We start from the raw sequence: 21,869 nt of genomic DNA, 5'->3' as shown, positions 1-21,869 counted from the left end.
TCTTTTTTAAATTGAAATTCCCATAAAGTGTAAGTTGTGGGAGCTTCCTTTCAAATAAGTTTTGTGTTTTCTTCTTCCAGGTGCCCACGGGGACCATGAGCCTGCAGCCATCTTTATGTTACATTCCTGGGTAGGGAGAGATGCGGGTCCTTGGCCACAGTAGTTAAATTTAGACTCCCTTCCTCACAGCAGGTAGAATACCAGGGTTTCAAAATCCAGGGGAGACCTTACCTTTAAAAGTCTGAGCCTCAATAGAAACCAACAAGTTTTCTTACCATCTTTCTCTGCCATTTTTTCAAGAGCCCATTGGGCCAGTGAGGATGCAGCCCTTCAGTGATGCTAGATTTATACAGGGTTTCGGTTCAAAGTTTCCCCTTGTGCAAAGCTGCAGCCTCATCTCTTCACCTTCAGGGACCTTAAAACCTCAGCCTCCAATTCCCAGACCCACAGTCACTCTGCCCCTTTGTCAGGCAGCCACAGCACCAGCCCAAGCAATCACTCCACTTTGTGAGCTTTTTTTTCCTTTATAGAACCAGGATTCCCTTTCTTTCTTGCGGCCTCAGATAGGCACTTATAAAATAACTGTGGTTTAACCTTTATCTAGTAATAGAGCATTTTCAGGTCATTCTAATCTTTCACCTTAACTGACATTAAATATTGTTTAATTGACTTTGTAACTACTTTATGTATTATGTCTCTCTATTCTCTGTCTTTTTTGATCTCTGTTTTTGCCTTTAAATTTTAGTATTTTCAGGTACAAAAAAATGTAAAATTTTCACATTTAAATATATCCATATTTTATATTAAGAATTTTATATTAATGTTCAGAAATAATTCCCCATCAAATAATGAATGTTTATATTTACTTGCATTATTTCTAGGTTTCTATGAGAAACACTACACACTGCTCTTAGGAAAATTTGGTAACACTATTACCAAGGTACTAGTAACATGGAATATTTGAAGTGGTGAGGTTTTGAGTGGGAGGTTAAAAGAAGTGAATTGCTGTTACCAGAGAAATTATTTATAAAGATGAATCAATGACCTACCCTTTTTTTTTTTTTTAGAGAATGCAAGCAGTACTTTTTTTTAAATTAATTAATTTTATTTGTTTTTGGCTGTGTTGGGTCTTCGTTTCTATGCGAGGTCTCTCTCTAGTTGCGGCAAGCGGGCGCCACTCTTCATCGCGGTGCGCGGGCCTCTCTTGTTGCAGAGCACAGGCTCCAGACGCGCAGGCTCAGTAGTTGTGGCTCACGGGCCTAGTTGCTCCACGGCATGTGGGATCTTCGCAGACCAGGGCTTGAACCCGTGTCCCCTGCATTAGCAGGCAGATTCTCAACCACTGCTCCACCAGGGAAGCCCCATGACCTACACTTTTTAAGTACAAAATAAAACACTTCAAATTTCGTAACCATTTCTGTGGGCAACCTGTTCACTTTTTAAAGTGTAAATAAAAGTGTCTGAGTTTTACCAAAAAAAAAAAAGAAAATTTATGACCAGTATATAAATATTCAGATAAGTACTATAACTTAAGTGTATCTAGGTCTGAGAAAGATAGAAGTGTTGGTATATATCTTTCTGAAAGGACTATTTAAATATATACATTTTAACATACATTATATATTTAATACATAAGTATATTTAATATGTGATATATAAATATATATAATATATTTAAGACATAAAAATATATATGTAGTTATTGGGATCAGAAGGTATTACTGAGATCAGAATAATTAGGGTGTGGAAAGGAAGGTTGGTCTTAGGATCAAGAACAAATAAGAGAGGTGAACTGAAAGGAAAAATGCAAACAGGATTTGGGGTTGTTTCTTTTTTTTTCCACCATGTAAATATTTACTTGTGGATAATCATCAATCAGTAGGACCTGCAGAAACTGATGCAGCCTCCACAATGCTGACGGGATATGACACTTACAAACACATTCAACATGCCCAGGGCCTTGTTCCAAAGCTGCTTTACACCCCCCACCCCCCGGAGCCTCCGAAACCTCATGAGCCTCCGAGCTCATTCCCAGGAGGGACCAGTCAGGTCGGCTGGGCTCTGAGTCAGCACCTCAGTCCTACTGTTAGTCCAGTGTCACCATCATTGGCCTAAATCCCAACTATCAGTTGTTCGGTGACTTGTATGTTATGAACATGGATTCGAATCCTCTGCCCCTCCCTGGAAGTCTGCGCTCCACTCAATCCTCTGAATCTCAGATTCCCGATTTGCTAAGTTAGGGTAACAGCCTTTTCACAAAGTTGTTACAATTATTAGGCGAGATGGAGAAAGCCAAGCCCCTAACACAGAGCTGGTGAGCATTTTAACACTGTTCTTGCCAAACAACAGGGCAGGTGGGTTTGACCTGCGGTCTTCCAATTCGTGACCACTGTCGTTATACCAGGAGCTCGTGATACTTCAAACCAAACTGGAATAATCAGGACATAGTCTCAGGTTTGAGGATAAGCATTCATAAAAATTAATAACATAACCTCAAACGAGAGACAAGAGGAACCCTAATCTAACGGATGACTGAATTGCTGTGTTTCAATTAGGTAGCAATAAGTTATGAGGTTCCTGGGCAGAAATATACATACCAACTCTCTAAGTAGTTAAAAATTCCATTGTGTTCTAATTATCCATTTAATCCCTTGAATACCAATGTGCAATTAACATTACAAATAATCAGTGTTAAAAATATAATTAATGCAAGAGTGATCTAGTTATGATTAAACTAATTACACAGATATGTAGCATAATAAGGGTCTTATAGACCATTATGGGGATGTAAATTTATTCTTCCTTTCAAGACCAGCTATTTGAATTTCATTTTCCAATTATTTAACAAATGATGGAATGGGATTATTAAGGAGAGAAACAGCCTTCCAGGGCTGAAAAAATAAACCATATACTTTTGTTTTCTTTTGACATTCTGATCCTTTTGTCCATATGTACTTGTAAAGAGAAATTAGGGGAAAGAAAATGCACCACACAATCAGCAAAAACTGCAGAGAAAAATCAGCAACATAACACTTGAGAGAGCTTCAATTGCATGTGGCATGGTTCCCTTTCCGGGTGGTAGCTAGGATCTACAAGCCCATCCTAACAGAGCTCAAACACTCGCTCAACTGATCGGTTCTCTCTATTTTCTGTTCTTGAACATAATTAGTTCCAAATATTGACTTTTTATCAATAGTCATAGACTCACTGAAGTCTAATTGTATTCTCTGCCCACAGATAGCAATGATTATAACAGTTAAGAACCATATAAATCAACTATAATATAAAATAAAAATTAAATTAAAAACAAACAAACCAAAAAGAGCCAACAGATAGCACAACATTTAAACATGCAGAGTTTGGAGTAAGACAGATATGCTTTCAGGTCTCCGACTGTCCTCATGGAAGCTAAGAAAGGGAACAGTCCTTACGTGAGGAGTGCATGCCAGCTGCTGGACATGAGACCTTGCTGAATCTTCCATGTCTGAGCCATCATCATTCCTAGTACAAGGATGAGGAAACCAGACTGGGGGGATGGGGAGAGGCAAGAAAATGCCCCCTTAAGGAGTGAAAGGGATAACGAAGCACAAAGTAACCTTCTGATATATTCTAAATCTATCAGAATAAAACCAGAATAATACAACCAAAAACAAACAAGCAAACAACTCCTAATTGGAAATCAATTGATTATCTTGAAAACTGAGTAGATAAACAGGGGAAACAAAAACAAGCATTTATCTGTCCTTTTTTATATAAACTATACCTCTGGGTAGTGAAATAAAATGTAGTGACAGCAACTCCTTAAAAAATTATTCCAGCTAGTAAATGAAAACAAAACGATAAGAGTTAGACTATTACCATTTTGCAATTTCCAATGAATTAATGCACTAACCTTGGCATTAGACATCAAAAAAGGAGTGAAGACCAGATATCAGATGGTTCTTGATGAAAAAAACCCAGAAACATTACCTCCTGCTTATTTATGTCAAAGGATAGACCTCAAGCCTGATGATAACTCTGGATCCAGCTGCAACTTGCAAGAAACAGGACAGAGCATCACGTTAGACCTCATCGCTTGTAGGCAATCAGCACGGTTCACAGGCAGGTCTCCAAGTCCAATGGCCCAGGATCAAAGGTAGACTATAAAGAAAAGAAAGAAAGGAAGAGGGGACCTGTAGACTGAGGGTCTGAAAGTCCCATGAGGTCCTTACAAATGAGCAAGGTCAAACGCTGATGTCCAGGGACACTCTGGGATGATAAAGCCACACAGGATTCTCTGGCTCAGGGGTGTGGTTGAGGCAGGGAAGGCTGACTGGCTTCCCAGTTAGCTGCCAGAGTTCTGGGTCTTGGCCTGAGTCTCGGTTATAAAAGTTTGCCTTATAAAAATATACTAAGCTACATTTTAAAAAATCAGGATAGGAGTTACCTTTGAAGGGGAGAAATGACTGGATAGGGATTTAAAGGGCCTTGTGCTGTTTCTTGAGTGAGACACAGATTACAAAAGGGTTTCACTTTGTGAAAATTCATTGAGATGTTCTTTTCTATAACGTCAATAAAAAATTTTTTAGGAAATTTTTAAAAATATATTAAACCAAGAAACACAAGATTTTGAGTAAATATAAATATTCTTCTATGTAAATTTTGGAAAGACAAAATCAAAATTATATATGTTATTTACAGAATAATGACAGCAATAATATAACACATTAAATGTTTAGGGTCAAAGTAAAGCTGTACAAAGAAGCATATTTATAGACAATGATTTGATACTTTATTTAAAGAAAAAAAGATTTTAAAAATCATTCAAATCAAGAAGTTAGAAACAAAACCACAAAACTAGATTGAGAAAAGCACGGTAGAGAGGGTAATAAAAATGGCAAAATTTGTCTGAAAAAAATTTGAATTGCTGAAAAACTGAAAAAAATTTGAAGTGCTAAATAAATTCAATCTTTCATTCTTTTTAAAGTAAAATAGTCAAAGTCTAGGAAGTACAAAGATAATTTTATAGGAAAAAATCACAAGTTATACAGGCACAGAGAGGAGAAAAAAATATAACTATTAAGATAATAATAGTTATAACTCCATGTAAGTAGTTTAAAAATTTAAATTAAGTAAATAGGTTTATTAGAAAACTTAAATTGTCAAAATAACAACAAAAATTAAAAATAGGAGTAATTTTATAGTAAGGATTTAAAATGAGATTTTTCAACAACAAACTAATTTTCATGATCAAGTGTACGTTTAAAATGCTATATAAAATTTAGCAAATAAGAAAATATTTAAATCCATGGCAAAACAAAGTATACTGCAGAAAAATAAGGACAGATCAATATTCAAAAATCTTTTATTTATGACATAAATATGTCACAGGGATGAAATGTATGTGTGGGGAATATAGTCAACAATAACGTAATAACTTTGTGTGGTGACAGATGGTAACTAGACTTATCATGGTGATACTGTTGTAATGTATGGAAATATCAAATCACTATATTGTGCACCAGGACCTAACACAATGTTGCAGGTCAATTACACTTCAGACAAACAAACAAACTCATAGAAAAAGGGATGAGGTCTGTGGTTAGCAGAGGAGGGCATAGGGGGAAGGGGAACTGGGTGAAGGCCGTCAAAAGGTACAACTTCCAGTTATAAGGTAAATAAATAAGTACTAGGCATGTAATGTACAACATGATTAATACAATTAACTCTGCAGTGTGTTACATATGAAAGTTGTTTAGAGAATACATCCTAAAAGTTCTCATCACAAGGAAAATATTTTTTTCTTTTATTTTATACCTAAATAAAATGATCAATGTTCACTAAACTTGTGATAATCATTCCATGATGTATGTAAGTCAGATCCTTATGCTGTACTCCTTAAACATATATAGTTTATAAATTTATACTGTTATGTCAATTATATCTCAATGAAACTGAAAGAAAAAAATTAAAAGTGAAAAATAAAAAGAAATACTATCATTAAGTGAGTAATAAGATACACTGCCATTTAACATTGTTTCGATGGTTTTAGGGAAAGCAAAAAGGAAACTGGAATCAGAGGCATTACCATAGGAGGAAAAGGAGATGTTTCATGAATTACTGGGATAAGCATTGTATCCTAGATAGATTAAAATACTTTTTAAAAGGAATTAGATTTATTTCAGTGAATGAAAAATATACAACGTTTGCAGAAAAGAAGACACAGCATTCACATGCCAGTTCTTTTCAAATTAATCTATAAATGCAACATAAAATCAAAATTCCAGTGAGAATTGTGGACACAATGCTTTGCATTTTTTTCTCTGCATTAAACAAAATAAAATGATACAAATGAACTTATATACAAAACAGAAACAGACCCACAGACATAACAAACTTATGGTTACCAAAGGGGAAAGTGGGGGAGGAATAACTTAGGAGTTTGGGGTTAACATAAACACACAACTATGTATAAAACAGACAAACAACAAGGCCCTGCTGTATAGCCCAGGGAACTATACACTCTATATTTTGTAATAACCTATAAGGGAAAAGAATCTGAAAAAACATATATATATATATATATATATATATATATATATATATATGCTATATATATATATATATATATATATATATATGCTATAACTGAATCACTTTGCTGTATACCTGAAACTAACACATTGTAAATCAACTATACTTAAATTTTAAAAAAATGACTAATAGATATTTATTTACTTCATTCACTGCTGTGTAACAAGTGTAGAATAGAAAAACACACTCAAAAATAAATATCTCTGTGCATCAGAAGCAAGAGAGTACAGGACGCAGGGTCTGAAGCCACTGGTCGCTGCGTTCTTACCTGAATTACACACAGCAGCTAGGAATCGGGCCCCTGTGAGGTAATGGGGACTAAATGCACTCATGTAGGGATGCAGAGGACCAGAGCCCAGCTCAGTGTGTGACACCTGGGTCTAGAGCCCCACCTCTCCCGGCAGGAGGCTGAGAAGGTGACGTGGAAGCTGCTCATCTTCCAGGCTGGGTCCCAGAGTGAGATGGGGACCTGACGATGCAAGGACTCACATGGGCCGTCTGCCTGCGGCTGCAGGACAGGAACCCAAAGGTGTCAACATACGACCTGGCCCTGGACCAGAGATCTAGGGAGTAAATAGCAGAAAGAGCAGCAAACTGATACACAGAAGGTGACAGGAAAAGAGAGAATGAGAGTAAAATCACATAAACTCACTCGCGAGGTAAACCAGCAAAATCTCTAGCCATGAAAAAACCAAAGAAGAAAGTCCCAAAAAATAAACAATTAAGAGATGAATTACCTCCTGATGAAGACAAATTCATCAGGATGAATAAATCTAAGATAGATATGCAAGGATTCTATAAGAAAAGTGCAACATACTGAATTGATCCTTTTTAAATGAGCTAAATAAATGGGTAACTACCAGAGTTAAGGATAAGGAAGACAAAATATCATAGAGGTGCAAATCTCTTCAAATTATAAAATAAATTTGATTCAATTCCAATCAAGATTCAAATATTGTGACATTTTTATACAGGTTACCAAAATGATTCTAAAAATAATACCTCGTAAAGGTCCCAAGGTAATCCAGACTATTCTGGAAATGAAAAACTAGGAAGACAGATAGGTGGTGCAACCCACCAGGATGCAGCTGAAGCAGGAGAAGGTAAAGTTGAGTCCCAGCCTGGCTGACCGCTCGGTACGGAGCAGAAGATGCTTCCAACTGACGGACAAAAGACACATGGCTGTGAAAATAGCCTTAGGCAAACTGGAATTCGGGATCAGAAAAAAAAATCAGATTGTTTTTCCATTACCCCATATATTCAATTATAAACTCCATATAAATTAGAAACATGAATGTAGAATAGAAGCCTCTGAAAAGAAACTATGGAGAATAGCTTTATTACTTTAGAAAGAGAATTTCCTGAGACTCAAAAAGCAAGAAATAGCAAAGAAAAAGAAAAATAAATCAGTCTTATCAAAACTGAGAACCTCTACACACACAAACTTTTAAAACAGAGTTAAAATACAAGGTACCATTGAACCTAATACTTAAAACATATAAAGCACGCAAAGGATTAGTTACTAGTTGAATATATTAAAAACTCGTACATAATGAGTAACAAAAAGACAACCTTATAAGAAAAGAACAATGGTCATGACAGGCGATTGGCAGAAAGAAACCCCAGGCAACAGATAAATGTGAGGAGAGCACTCCGTCAGGTTCATGAGTCATCAAGGAAATGCAAATTAATCTAACAATGAAATGGCATGCCCACCAGGCTTCTAAAAAATTAAATCTTTTCATAAATGTTGTTGAAGAGGATTATGAAATGTTCATGCAATAAGTGTAAATGAAGTCTACACAGTGATCTTTATAATCGTGTCTGATTTTAAAGTACACATCTCTCTACATATTTAATCACCTACATTTCACATACATACACACACACACGCAGATAATAGATAAAATTAGATATATACACACAGATATCTATGCATGTTTAAATTAAACTAGTAGGAGACATACGAATATTAACACTGAATTTTAGGATTACAGGAAAAATTTCTGTCTTCCTGGTGCCTGGCACATCATAGATGGACAATAAACTATTTGTTGATGCAAAGAATCAGCTAATTAATGGATAATTATGATATTTTTGAACTTTTTTCAATTATGATATTTTTGAACTTTTTTCAATTATTGTATTTGAACCTATATAAGAAAAATCTCAAGCAAACTACTTCCAAGTCTACTTAGGAATAACTCTAGGATCCCAGGTAGACAGACTATGAAATCAAGTCCAGCACTGAGAACTTGGTGGCTATTTATATCATGACCTTCAGAGAATGTAGCCCAAGGCATGTCTCTTTCTTTATGTCAGTTCAACGACAGATTTCTGAAATCTGTTATCAAGTTACAATGAATTCGCTGTAGTAGGAAAAGCAGAAAGATATAGGCCAGGATGTCATCACACAGCACTGAGAATCAGAAGAGCGGGGTATAGGATGGGATTTGGGAACAGCGATAGGATTGGGACACACACGAATGGCACGCTATTGGAAGACTAGCTGGAAAACTGCTGTACTGCCCGAAAGATGAGGTCTGGGTGGGAAAACAATGAAACCACCGTGCCCCTTCTGGCCCCTGCACTGGGGGACGGCGTCTGAAGCTCCACCAGATGGCAAAGCAAGAAGAACCAGCCCTTGACTGCTCCCTGCTCATCTGGGTTCATGGGGCAGAGCAGCCAACGCCCCTGGAAGGGGTTAGCCCTGGGAAGCTTTTGCCAACACCTCCTCTACTCTCTGGCCAGAAACGTCAAGTTCATTTTATTCCCATCTGGAGGCTCTTTTCCACCTTGTAAGGAGTGGTCATTGGAAAGTTAATTGGAGGGAAATGACCTCCTCTGACTTTAGTGCACAGGACTGAGGGGCGGCTGGGGGTCTCTGGGCTTGATGATTATCTCTATAGGCAGCAAAACAATTAAATCTGATTAAATCTTACCCCATGAGAGTCCTGAGGATGGCGTGTGCTGAGCTCAGAGGCAGGTCCCCGGTCAGCATTTTGAATGTGGTGGTTTTCCCAGCTCCGTTCACCCATAGAAGCCCAAAGCACTGAGAGGAGAAAACAAACAAACCATAAAATCAAAATTATACCGGAAACAGCACTTGCTTTCACCCAACTCTGAGTTGATATTTTTGGTTTGTGTTATTTGTAGACTTTTACAATCATAAAATAAATGTATAACGCATTTTATAGCTCGTGCAGTACTTCTGAAATCACCGTGGCATTTGAGTGGTGTTAATTCACAGACAAGTAAGTAAATTCACGTCTGGAAAACTCAAGAGGATGAGAAGTAAAAGCCAACTACCACCAATTACGCTGAAATTTCCTGTCCTATCCAGGGCGCATCCAACAGGCTCCCAACTATGTCCCTCTGGTAAGCGCAATATTTTTTAGGAGTCACATCATCATAATCATTATTATTCCCCTGCCTGCCTCTGTCTCTGTCTCTGAATCTCTCCATCTCTCTGTCTCTCTCCTCTCACTCAGACTATAGCCTAATGCTGACACTAATCAAGAAGGCCCTCTATTCCCATACTCTTGCTCAGCATCAGGTCACATCTCCTGCTTCACTCTGTCTTACATTCCATGGTGGAAACAATGGCCTCGCTCTTTCACAGCCTCAGCCTCTACCTTGAACCTCTGTATATGCTTAGCTGCGGATTCTGTGGTGGAAGCTGAGATGGTTTCATTCTTACTGATCTCCTTCCAGGACACTTGTTTCCCGATGTCTGGGCACTGCTGTCTCCTGACCTAAGCTGGCTTCCTGGCTCCCTGAATCCTGGAAAAGTGACTGTTCTGTGTTTCTTGTGGCCAAGCCCACCTGATTATCACAGAACCCTATTTTGTAGCTCCGGGTGCCACCTGCTTCAACACTCATGCTTCCCCCACCTTGACTGGGTCTCTCCCACGCTCTGATATAGGGGTCCATCCTGCTGCAGACCTGTCCTGTCCCATGTCACTCGTGTCACAGACCACACCTGAGCTGCTGTCCCAGGTACAAACCATCAGCCTATCCGAACTCTATCTACCCTCCTGGCTTAGGCTTAAGTTTATCCAAACCTTCCTTTTTCATAAAGCTCTGCACAACCCCTGCCTTCCCCACTCCCACGATGCTCCCGTTCCTCCTTCGAGGCCGCCCTCTCTGGACTTACAGCTCCGAGCCGATTCACTCTGTGCCTTTGACCCTTGCCCTACTGTTATGCAACACTGTGTATGTTTATGATCTCCCATTTCCTACCCGATTATTAATTCCTAGAGGGACGGGGACACATCTTAGCCATCCGTCTCTTCTGCAGGCTCTTGCGTAGGACTTTACATCTAAGTCATTAAACTCAGATGCTCATAAACAGCCTAGTGAAGAGAACCCAAAGGTAAATGCATCTTGGATCATTTCAGAGACCTGGAGCATCTCTCATAGGAAGTTTTCCAAGTTTTTCTCTCACACTTTAGTTTAAAACTAAAGGAGAGGTAGTAGCAAGACAGAAATTTATTTTTTAAAGCAAGGGTAAGAAAACAGTTCCATAAGATGGCAAAAATCACATAGCTAGTCTTAGAGTTGAGTAGCCAACAACTGCATAAACCACTTCTTTAACCTCTGTCCCATTTGACCACACACCTCGGTCAGGGTCTAAGGGTCCCTGGATGGATTCAGACCCATCTCTCTGCTTCTCTTTACCTCAGATCCACTCACAAGTAGAGCATTGATGCCAATCAGATAACGATATAACCTACTTTGAATTTCTCAGAAGCTTGGTACAATGTGAATGCAAGATACTCTTTTTCTTTTTAACAGTTAATTAAAGGTAATCATTTCCAGAACTGATTTCCCTTTATGCATTAAGCACATGTTGGGAACAATTTGTATGGCTTCTGTCAGTTCAGATTAAACATTTCTACTAGAATTAATGACACATTCGTGAAAAAAACAACTCTGAGCTATGGCTATAGTGTGTGAGTGTTTTTACCTTTCCAGAATAGCATATTACTAGACAGGCTTAATTGGCCACTTAAAGAGTACTGAAGTCTAAGCAGGAGTTAGAAGTGGTTTCCTTAATTAATTGGATTTATAAAATATTTGCACTCAATAGAGTCACCCCATAAGCCAAACTAATTAAAACTCCTTGATCACTTAAATTTTAAAAATTATGAAACAGAGAAAACCCATCACTCAATCAGCAGAGTTTTCACTAGGGAAAGAGCCGACTGACTCTCCACCTAGACCCTGCAGAGATTCCTGAAATGTGAAGCTGCTCTTAGTTCCGATTTCAGATATCCTGAGAATAACACGAACAGATGGACAATTAGAGTGACACCAGTTTGCAACAGAAAAGGTACAAACAGGAGCTTTCTCACCTCTCCCCTGAGTAGGCCCAAGCTAATATCTTGCACGGCAGTGGTCCTCTTGAAGAAGCCTCTTTAACTCTTACTAAGGTTGTACTAGTCTCCACTAGTTCTGCCTTCCAACACCCTCACTTGCTCTTTTTCAACATCTACGTCCTTGGAAGATGTGACTGTGCCTCGAATGGCAGAGTGGCCCCTGGAAGGGTAAGTCAGAGTTAATTCACACCTGGGAAATGGACCGGAAGAATCTAGAGGGAGAGAAAGGTCAGAGGTCATCTGAACAGAAGACGTGGCCCCCAGAGTCTGCGGTACCAGCTCTGGCCCACCCACCCACGTTCTGCATCCCGTTGGCTGGTTACTATCAGGGGTCAACATTCATCCTCTAACGCAAAGGAAATGTACATCAGCCTAAAAGACAGTGACGTGGATGGACACCAAACTCAAACTACTTTTCAATTGTACGAGCAATAAAGTCATGCCAGACTTTTGTGCTAGAGGACAAGTAATTTATCGCAGAGTTATAAGAAATCAACTTTGACCACTTTTAGCAAACAGGCCCTTTAATAAAGTAGATTACCCACAAAAGTCCCCAAACACTACAGCTCCATAGCACGTGCTGGATGGTGTAGGAGGATGCATAGCAGGCACTCAGCAGACACCTGTCAGATGCACATAAAGTGAACTTTCACCTCTGATTTGTTGACTCAAAATCTGAGCTAGCTCACTTTCCAATCTTCCTTATGATTTTCTTTCTGGTGCATTTTAGCTTTCAAGTAAATCTCAATTTCTGCAAACTGTAATATGCCAATATTTTAATAACTAAATGAGTGCTGACAGTGAGATAGTATTGTACCAACATCAATTTCCTGGTTATATCAATGTAATATTGTGATGTACTGTATTATTACATTATCACAGTATCACTGGGAGGGTACATAGGCTCTCTCCGTACTAATCTTGCTATTTCTTGTGAGCTTTAAACTATTTTAAAATAAAAAGGTATTAAAAATAAAATAAAGGGGCTTCCCTGGTGGCGCAGTGGTTGAGAGTCTGCCTGCCAATGCAGGGGACACGGGTTCTAGCCCTGGTCTGGGAAGATCCCGCATGCCGCGGAGCAACTGGGCCCGTGAGCCACGACTGCTGAGCCTGAACGTCTGGAGCCTCTGCTCTGCAACAGGAGAGGCCGCGATGGTGAGAGGCCCGCGCACCGCGATGAAGAGTGGCCCCCGCTAGCCGCAATTGGAGAGAGCCCTCGCACAGAGGCGAAGATCCAACACAGCCAAAAATAAACATAATAAATAAATAATAAATAAAATTTTTTTAAAAAAAAATAAATAAATAAAATAAAATAAAATAAAATAAAATACCCACAGCCAGGTCCCAGTGGCCCCAGCTCCTTTCCCTGTATTATTTTTTCCATACCTGAAATCACCACTGGACAAACATATAATTTTTCAAGACCCAGCACAGATGATGAGAAAATATAGCTACTCAGGAGTATGTGTTATATGATATAATTTACATAATATTCAAAAGCATGAGAAATGAATCAGTGGTGATAAAAATAACAGCGCTTATCTACAGAGTGGGGATTGACCGGCAGGGGATTGTGGAGGGCTTCTGAGCTGCTGATGCCACTGTCTGGGAGAAGGGAACACAGGTGTGTTCAGTTTATGAAGATTCACTGAATTTTACACTTTTCTTCCTGACTGTTGTCCCCCCCTTTCCCAGGTGAGGGCGCGTCCCTGGGCCCTTCAGCCTGGCCTAGCTGTCCAGAGGTCGTCTCTCCCTGTACCAGGACAAGGTGCCAGCTTACCCCTCCCTGTTTCCGAGATGCATCAGTTAATTCTCTCCTCATTAGCATCACCTGGGAAGCTTTACACCTGCTCCCTGGTCTTGTCCCCAGAGGGTGTCTGCCCGCAGGGTTCGGGGTCCAGATGCATACTGGTTACATCTCAAGTGGCTCTGGCAGATGGGGGGCACTGAGCGAGGTCAACGCTTGCCAGCCTCCGCACAACAAGACACATGCAGTTCATTCCCCTGTGCTCAGAAATGGGCCACTTGGCCGTCTTCCAACTGCCGATCATGAAAAATGGCATCTGTGTTACAAAGTAAGGATCCTGATGGGCGCTGGTGTAGGGGGATTTTGCAGGAATTCGGTGCAGCTGATATGTCTGAAGGGAGATGCTGCCTTGGGCTGTGTGGCTGCTCGGACCCAGCCAGGGCCTGGGGTACAGAGAGCAGAGCCCGGATCCAGACCAGAGAGAGAACAAACAGGAACCCCCCAAGCCCACCCAACCTGACTCGGCTGTGGCCGGAGCTCAGGCTCTGATGGAGACCCAGATCTGAGCAGACAACACCGGCGGCAGCAGGACTGCAGGACGGGGACAGGTGCCGGGCAGGGAGGGGCACCCGGGCAGATGGTGGACACGCCACTTGGGAGGGGACACAGGAAGCGTCTGTGTAGATGCAGAGGGCAGGGTCTTCCTATTCTTTCCATGATTTGACTACAACAGTGTAAAACAGTTCCTGCGTGAAGGAACGCAGAGTCAAGCAGAGGAGAGTAACAGACAAACACTGTAGAACAACACTGGCGCAAATGGCACTGTTTTGAAATAATGCCACTTGCAGCAACATGGATGGACCTAGAGATTATCATACTGAGTGAAGTAAGGCAGACAGAGAAAGACAAATATCATATGATATCGCTTATATGTGCAATTTAAAAAGAGGCTACAAATGAACTTATCTACAAAACTGAAATATAGTCACAGATGTAGAAAACAAATTTATGGTTACTGGGGGTAAGGGGAAGAGGGATAAATTGGGAGATTGGGACTGACATATACACATTACTATATATAAAATAGATAACTAATAAGGACCTAATGTAGAGCACAGGGAACTCTACTCAGTACTCCATAATGACCTATATGGGAAAATAAATCTAAAAAAGAGTGGATACATGTGTATGTAAGACTGATTCACTTTGCTGTACACCTGAAACTAACACAACATTGTAAATCAACTAGACTCCAATAAAAATTTTAAAAAAAGAAAAACAACAACAACAAGAAAAAAAACCACAGGTGGCCCTGATGGAGAAAACAGGCTGTACTGGAAACACGGGGAGGATGTCAAGCCTGGCCTGGGAGATGGGAGGGGCATGAGGAGGGTCCTGGAGGCAGGGCAGTCAGTCCTGGCAAAGGACCAGCCCAGGCAGGGGACCAGATGCCAACATCAGGGGTGGGGGCAGAGGGGGCACCACATGCAGCATCCCTGGGCGTGAGGCGCCGGACTGGAAGGGCCTGGCTGAGAACCTTGGACTTTTCTTTCAGACAATGATTAGTGACCTGGTTAGATCTGGATTTTAAAAACAGATGAATTTGGTCAGATCATTATTGTGACAGTTGTCCATAAAAGAGTGATAAGCAACTAATGTCTAAATTACGTTAAATTTCTGGACTCTGTAACCTTCACATTGACAAAGAACAACAATTATTGACTATTTACTGTGGATAACAAGGATATTATTCTTTTTTTTAATAAATTTATTTATTTTATTTATTTATTTTTGGCTGCATTGGGTCTTCATTGCTGCACGCGGGCTTTCTCTAGTTGCTGCGAGCGGGGTCCACTCCTCATTGCAGCATGCAGGCCTCTCATTGCAGTGGCTTCTCTTGTTGCAGAGCACAGGCTCTAGGCGCACGGGCTTCAGTAGTTGTGGCACGCCGGGTCAGTAGTTGTGACTCACAGGCTCTAGAGCGCAGGCTCAGTAGTTGTGGTGCACGGGCTTAGTTGCTCCGCGGCATGTGGGGTCTTCTTGGACCAGGGCTCGAACCCGTGTCCCCTGCACTGGCAGGCAGATTCTTAACCACTGCGCCACCAGGGGAGCCCTGAGGACGTAATTCTAAAACATGGTTTCACTTATACTTTACCAAGTAAAGGTAATACCAGAAGTCTTGAAAGAAAGATCTTTCAGTGCTTCAGGAGGATGAGATACCCTGAAATCTGCCAGAGGGATTTCTACAGAACAGGGTTCACAACAGATCAAACTAGTGAGGGCCAATTACTGAACCAATTACGCTTGAAAGGCACTCAGAATTCTATTTCAAACTCAGTCAGTATTGGAAATCTACAGATTCCAGAGGGATTGCAGCCAATTCTAGAGCTTTGTGATGTGTATTCAAAATGGTTCTCCACTTGAGCAGATTAAAGGGGTTATAAAGGAGGTACATCGATGAAGTGACTGAGACAGGGAACTCCTATAAGGAAATCACCACAAAATGCTAACAGTGTGTCTATAATCTTTAATAGGTTCTCCTGTGATATGGCCCTAATTAGTGATTTCTCCAGAAAGGATCCCTTTCTTGGAAAGAGCAAGTCCACAGATTCAGGCCACAAGGATTACGGAGGGAGAGACATGCATTGTGGACCCTACACAGGTAAGCACATTCCTTCCTTAATATTTAAAATGCGTTATCTGACAGCACTTCAGACCTCCTTGCAAAACCACCTGAAACCCTATTGAGGATACAGGGAGGTGGGTGTAAGGATGCTGTGTGGCACGGGTACACGCACATGCATGTGGTCAGCCCACATATACACGTATACCCCTTGGGCTTTCATCCTTAACTAAAAAACAGGAAAACATTATTAGCATCATTAATTAAATAATATTAAATAAATAAGAAGAATATGATAAGCACTAGTAACAACAGGATCTTGCAAAGGGCAAGTGGTTATCGGCACTGAATTTCCATACATTCCTGCTTTTAGGAGTTGATGTTATTTCACCATAAAAGTAAATTATATCATGGTATCAACCAAATTCACCTTAGATGTTACCATCAAAGTAAGAGGAAAACTGAGCAATATTAAAGGAGAAAATTCATTGAGGCAATTGAAAAACTGGATCGATTATCTCACAGGTTGACATCTTGCTCCTGACATTCTCCTTCCTAATGTCGGTCATTCACTAATAAAAAAACAAATAAACAAAAACAAAGCAAACAAAAAAACCCATAAAATCCTAACTAACAGAAGTGTGTATGACACTGATCAGAACGTTTCTTGTCTTGCAGCCTCCAGGCTGGAGTTGCCATCAAGGACGAGCCCCGAGGGACATACCTGGGCCACTGCCAGAGGTCCCCGTGCAGCAGGACCCTCAGGAGGAGAAGGACCGTCCCTTGTACTGCCAGCTGCACAAAGATCAAGCCCAGGAAGCTCATCTCGAAGGGGCTCATGTACGAATCGATGGCAAAGTTGTGGGTCAGGTTGTATATGATCTGATTGTAACAAGAGTTCTATTAGCACTTGACCCAGGCAGAATTGAGGGAAAATAGTGAAGACCCACTTGAGGATGTCACAGATGTTCTGCAAATTCTGTGCAATGAAAGAAAGAGAAAGCAAATTAAGAGCTCTTTGTAGAGAAAGATTATAAAACCATCAATTATATATCTCATACTCAGTAATGTCCAGTTCTCCCTTATCATGCAAACTTACAGCTGTTCACAATGAGTGGTCTCAACTAGTGTGATCTGGGGACAATAGAAAATTCAATGAAGACTTTTAGGGGTATGTATTTTTATTATATTACAGTTTATTGTCTTCTGCATATAGACATGGGAAAACCATGAAAGGTTCATTTAATTTTCCCTTAGTTCTGGTCTTCACTGACTACCACTATTTACAGATTTCATCCAGTACTAAAGGGGCTTATTAATCCCACTCTTCATAAAACTATGTCCCTGGATCAAATAATGTATGACATGGAAGATTTTTGTCTTCCTAGTTATAAGGTGGAAATAGGAGACTATTACAGCTTTTAAGTCACGATCTAACAGTTCAGGAAATAATTAATAAGGAGGACTCAGATCTGACTATAAGGGATTCACACTGGTGTCTATTCCCATGTGAACAAAGCTGTTCTAATGCATGACACTCAGCAAATAATCCACACGCATGACCGGCGTGGCTACACAAATTCACGGAACAGCAATTTATGAGTGTCTAATTCACAATATGTGGAGACTGATCAAGTAGAGAAATAAATTACTGAAACTATGAGTTTTTCATCTACCTACATCCCCCTCCCCTCAAAAGACAGCCTCAGTAGTGGGAGAGAGAGATATTCCACATCCTGAGTTAGAACCCAAAATGCCTTTTCTGTACGCATCAGCTTAGAAACTGTGATTTGGTAAAAAGTAAAATGCTCATATTAATGTTATCGTTTGTATACACAATGGTTAATACCAGTTATACTGGCATTTGATACTGATCTGAACATCTAGTCACCTTTCTTGGCCTATTCCATGATTTCATAAGACTATATTGCCCCTTGAACTTACAAAGGAATATTTGAAATTACCCATTTATCACGTTGAGTTTTTTAAGCAAAGTATATCTAAATAAAGAGCAAAGGAAAAGAAAGACCTTAGTAACGGCAATGAAATGCCTTTTATTATCTGTTAACAATTGAGTTTGACCCATTTTTTTGCAAACAACTTCCTGCTTGCTGATTTCTCTCCAGGTGAGCAATGCTACTTATAACAGGAGGGAACAAAGCCTCCCGCTCACCTTAGCCTTAGAATCTCAAGATTCCTGACCCTTCTCCTCTTCTGTGTGTGACCCGTCCTCTGGGGCGGGGGTTGTCTCCCTTGAGTCTGTCTTCCTCCCCCTTTAGTTCATGACCAGGATCCACGTCATATTTGAGCTCCGATGGGGACGAGGGGAACCCTGTTCTGCCTCCTCCAATTTCAATGTTCTCCTCAAGCTAAAGCCAGTGACTCATGCTGCTAGCTACTATTTAAAGGCTAGAGACACCAATACAGATTAGTGTCAATAATAGATCTATAAAAATCACCAAAATAAATTGTTTCACTGGATGCATAATGAATGTTTACAGAGCTCACTGCTTCTGTGCAAACGTGAGGCACAACAACAGCAAATAAGATGAGCCATTGCTGCAGAGCTGACCAAGTCCCGGCGTGTCCGGGCAGCAGGAAGGGAGCCCGTCCCGAGGGAACAGGCCTCAGTCCCAGACTGGCCAGACACCGACCAGCAGCCCATCCTCCAGAACTGGGAGGCCAGGCCTTTCCCAGGCTGTTTCCTCAGCCCCTGAGTCGATCCAGCCCCAGGACTAGAGAGGAACGGGATCCACATGGACAGCAGGGGTCAGGAGAGACCTGTGTGGTCAGAGCCAAGAAAGAAAGCAGGAAAGAAAAGCATGGAAATCCGGGGCAGAGGAGGGTGCAGACTATGAAGTTCATCCCCACAGGCAGCTCAGGGGAGGCTGAGCAAGACAGAAGATGAGTTACAGCAGACACGACCCCGGCAGGCCTCACGGGGAGGAGCATGGAAGGACAAGAGTGGGGTGTCAGCAGAGCTGGTTTCCACTGGACCTCGACGCCTGCTGCGATGACACCCAAAAGGGGCCTCCCGATGCAAACGGCCTGCTGGAGGGGTTCCCTGAGAGAGGTGCTTCCTCACCAGGAGTAAAGTTCCTCGACTAGGAGTCCAGTCTCTTGGAGACTCTGCTCCAACACCCTGAAAGCAGCAAATCTAAACATGCCCCGGGGCTCAGAGGGCAGAATCGCCCTGACACTCCAGACCTGTGGTGGCCTGAGAGTGTGGTCTGCACGGGGGCCAATTCCGCCCCGGAGCAGCTGACCTCGCAGAGAGGAAGGTCTGACCCCTGCGCCCCTGACGCCAGCACGGGACGCGCTCCACACACACGGCCACTCTTCCAGCCATCGATTGGCAATTCACCCGCAAACAGGGATGCAAACAGGATGTGGATGCAAACAGGATGTGGACGCAAACAGGATGTGAACGCGTGACTCGGCCTACCCTCCACTCACAGAGCAGGTGCACAAACTGCTCACATCGTGCCTGCTGCTGCCAGCCTGGCTCTGGGCTTATCAAGGCACAGGGGTTTCTGCCAAGCAGAGTCAGTGTCTCCTTCTGGAGGTGAAGACAGTGGATACCAGCACATCTGCACTGAGTTCCAGCTGGAAAAGCAACAGTAGTCTAGGCGTGAGTCCCAGAGCCTGTGGGAGGTCACTGACCTGAGACTTGGAGACAAAGGCCAACAGCCAGGGCATGACGGACATCGGCATGGTGCAGAGACCGAGGAGGAAGTTCAGGGAGTTGTAGGAGATGAAAGCCACGTCCGAAGTGAAGAAGATTCTGGAGATGAGATACACCCACGGAAGAGTCGCGTGTCTGAAATGTCAAGTGAAAAGTCGCGTTCCTTGTCCTGTAACACTTACTTCTATACAGACTGATTTAAAGATGAGATTTTGCTGGCCTGGTTATTTTTCCTCCCTCTGTGAACAGGAGCACTTTTTACTTAATAAATCCGGCAGTTATTTTCTGAAGACAAAGCACATTTTCTGTAGTACACGGGCAGAGAGCCCTGGGCAGCGTCAAACCCGGGCTAGGACGTGCGACCTGGAGAGAACCCCAGTGTCCCCTCCTGCACGGGGCAAGCCTGGCCTCATTTTCTGCTCACAGTCTTCTCAGCAGAGCAGGGATACACCTGCTTTTCTAAAAACATAAAATCATTAAAGCTACCAAGGGTGGGAAGCTCTATATAAAAGGAGGACGTAATATAGAACTGGAAAGCTTCCTTTCCAGGGTGCTCTGTGCTTGGGCTCCACGCCGTATGCCTCCAGGGTGTTCCCTGATCCTACAGCCCTGAAGGCGGGTGTCACGGCCCCATTTCACAGATGGGACATGGGATGGACGAGGCTAAGATACCTGACCGAGGACCCACAGCTGAGAAGCAAGAGGAGATGAAAGCGGGAGTGATTTGTGTGTGAGCCCGAAGCTGGGGCATGAGGGCTGGACCCGAGAAGTGGCCCCCAGAAGTTTCAGATGACCTCACGCTCTAAGAAGACACCCACAACGGTCCTCTAATGAAAACACCTCTTCCTTCTTCCTTCTCCAGAGCACAGAGCCAGGGCTCATTCACGGCCGACTCACTGCAGCCTCCTCTATGACACCCACCCTGCCCTGTCCCAGGAAAGGAAACTCCAAGTACCGGCAGAAGAGTCACTTACTTTATTTTCTTTATTTTTATTTTTTCATGCAGCATCCTTCCCATTTTAATGGAAAGGAACAGTCAACAAAAGTTCATCAATTGAAAATATATTAGGTTGTTATAAGAACCATGACTATATACGTACACATTTATGAATATGGTCTGCTTTATTGACAGAATGTATGAAACAGCTGAAGTCACTGACTTTAAGTCACAACCTTTCTCTGAAGACTCCACGTGTTCCCATATGCTCTCTGCACACGCAGTGTAAGCCTGTCACCATTTTCTCAGGCTGAGTTAGTGGTTTCACTTGAAATACCTCGGTAGCTTCTAAATGTCTGAGGTTTCCTTAATACGTTAACTAGCTCTGAAAAGCATGAAGCTTCAAAATGACGCTAGGCCCTCGAGATAGCTTTTGATTTGAGTATAGTTCCTTTTCCACATGAAATCTATGGTATTCGTCCCTGGGTCAAAAGATACACCCTTGTGCTTCAGAAAATAGGATATATATATATATGTAATAGTATACATAAAATCATACAGTTGTCAACAGCAGTCTGCTTCATAATTCAGGCGTGAAGAAAACGGTTTTCGAGCATACAAGGTGGAGGTGAGTGTTTTAATACAACTGCCCTTAAATATCAATGCTTGGTTCAAATAAATGTATTGGTGGCTCCAGTCTTCCTGCTTTTTTCTTTTCAAGGAAAGAATTAAATTGGCTTAAAATGCATAATTTATTTTTTGGTAAAACATACGGTAGCTTCAAGCAACTGCCGTTCTTTTACTGAACTATGATATAATTTTAACGATTAAACCTGGAGGGTGGCAGCCCGCTCATAATTACTCTGCCACTTATGGGGTTTTCCTCCCTCTGAAACCGGTCCCACCTCCACATTGCAGGATTT

The 21,869-nt window shown here is 41.6% G+C and overlaps 1 protein-coding gene across 1 annotated transcript in view; it reads right to left on the bottom strand.

The window, feature by feature from the left end:
- Positions 1-21,869, bottom strand: part of ABCA13 (ATP binding cassette subfamily A member 13) — a gene marked incomplete at its 5' end in the record, with an annotated part of 336,636 nt that overhangs the window by 61,068 nt on the left and 253,699 nt on the right. Inside the window, 8 exon segments of the mRNA XM_082400416.1 lie at positions 7,652-7,733; positions 9,516-9,625; positions 11,931-11,993; positions 11,997-12,014; positions 12,018-12,276; positions 16,956-17,218; positions 17,220-17,303; positions 19,988-20,144. Coding sequence (XP_082256542.1) covers positions 7,652-7,733; positions 9,516-9,625; positions 11,931-11,993; positions 11,997-12,014; positions 12,018-12,276; positions 16,956-17,218; positions 17,220-17,303; positions 19,988-20,144 — 1,036 coding nt within the window.

Source organism: Balaenoptera borealis (assembly GCF_965194805.1).
Source record: "Balaenoptera borealis genome assembly, chromosome: 7".
Classification (NCBI taxonomy): Eukaryota; Metazoa; Chordata; class Mammalia; order Artiodactyla; family Balaenopteridae; genus Balaenoptera; species Balaenoptera borealis.
The sequence above is the reverse complement of the archived record's forward strand: the minus strand, read 5'-3'. Positions and strand labels throughout refer to the sequence as shown.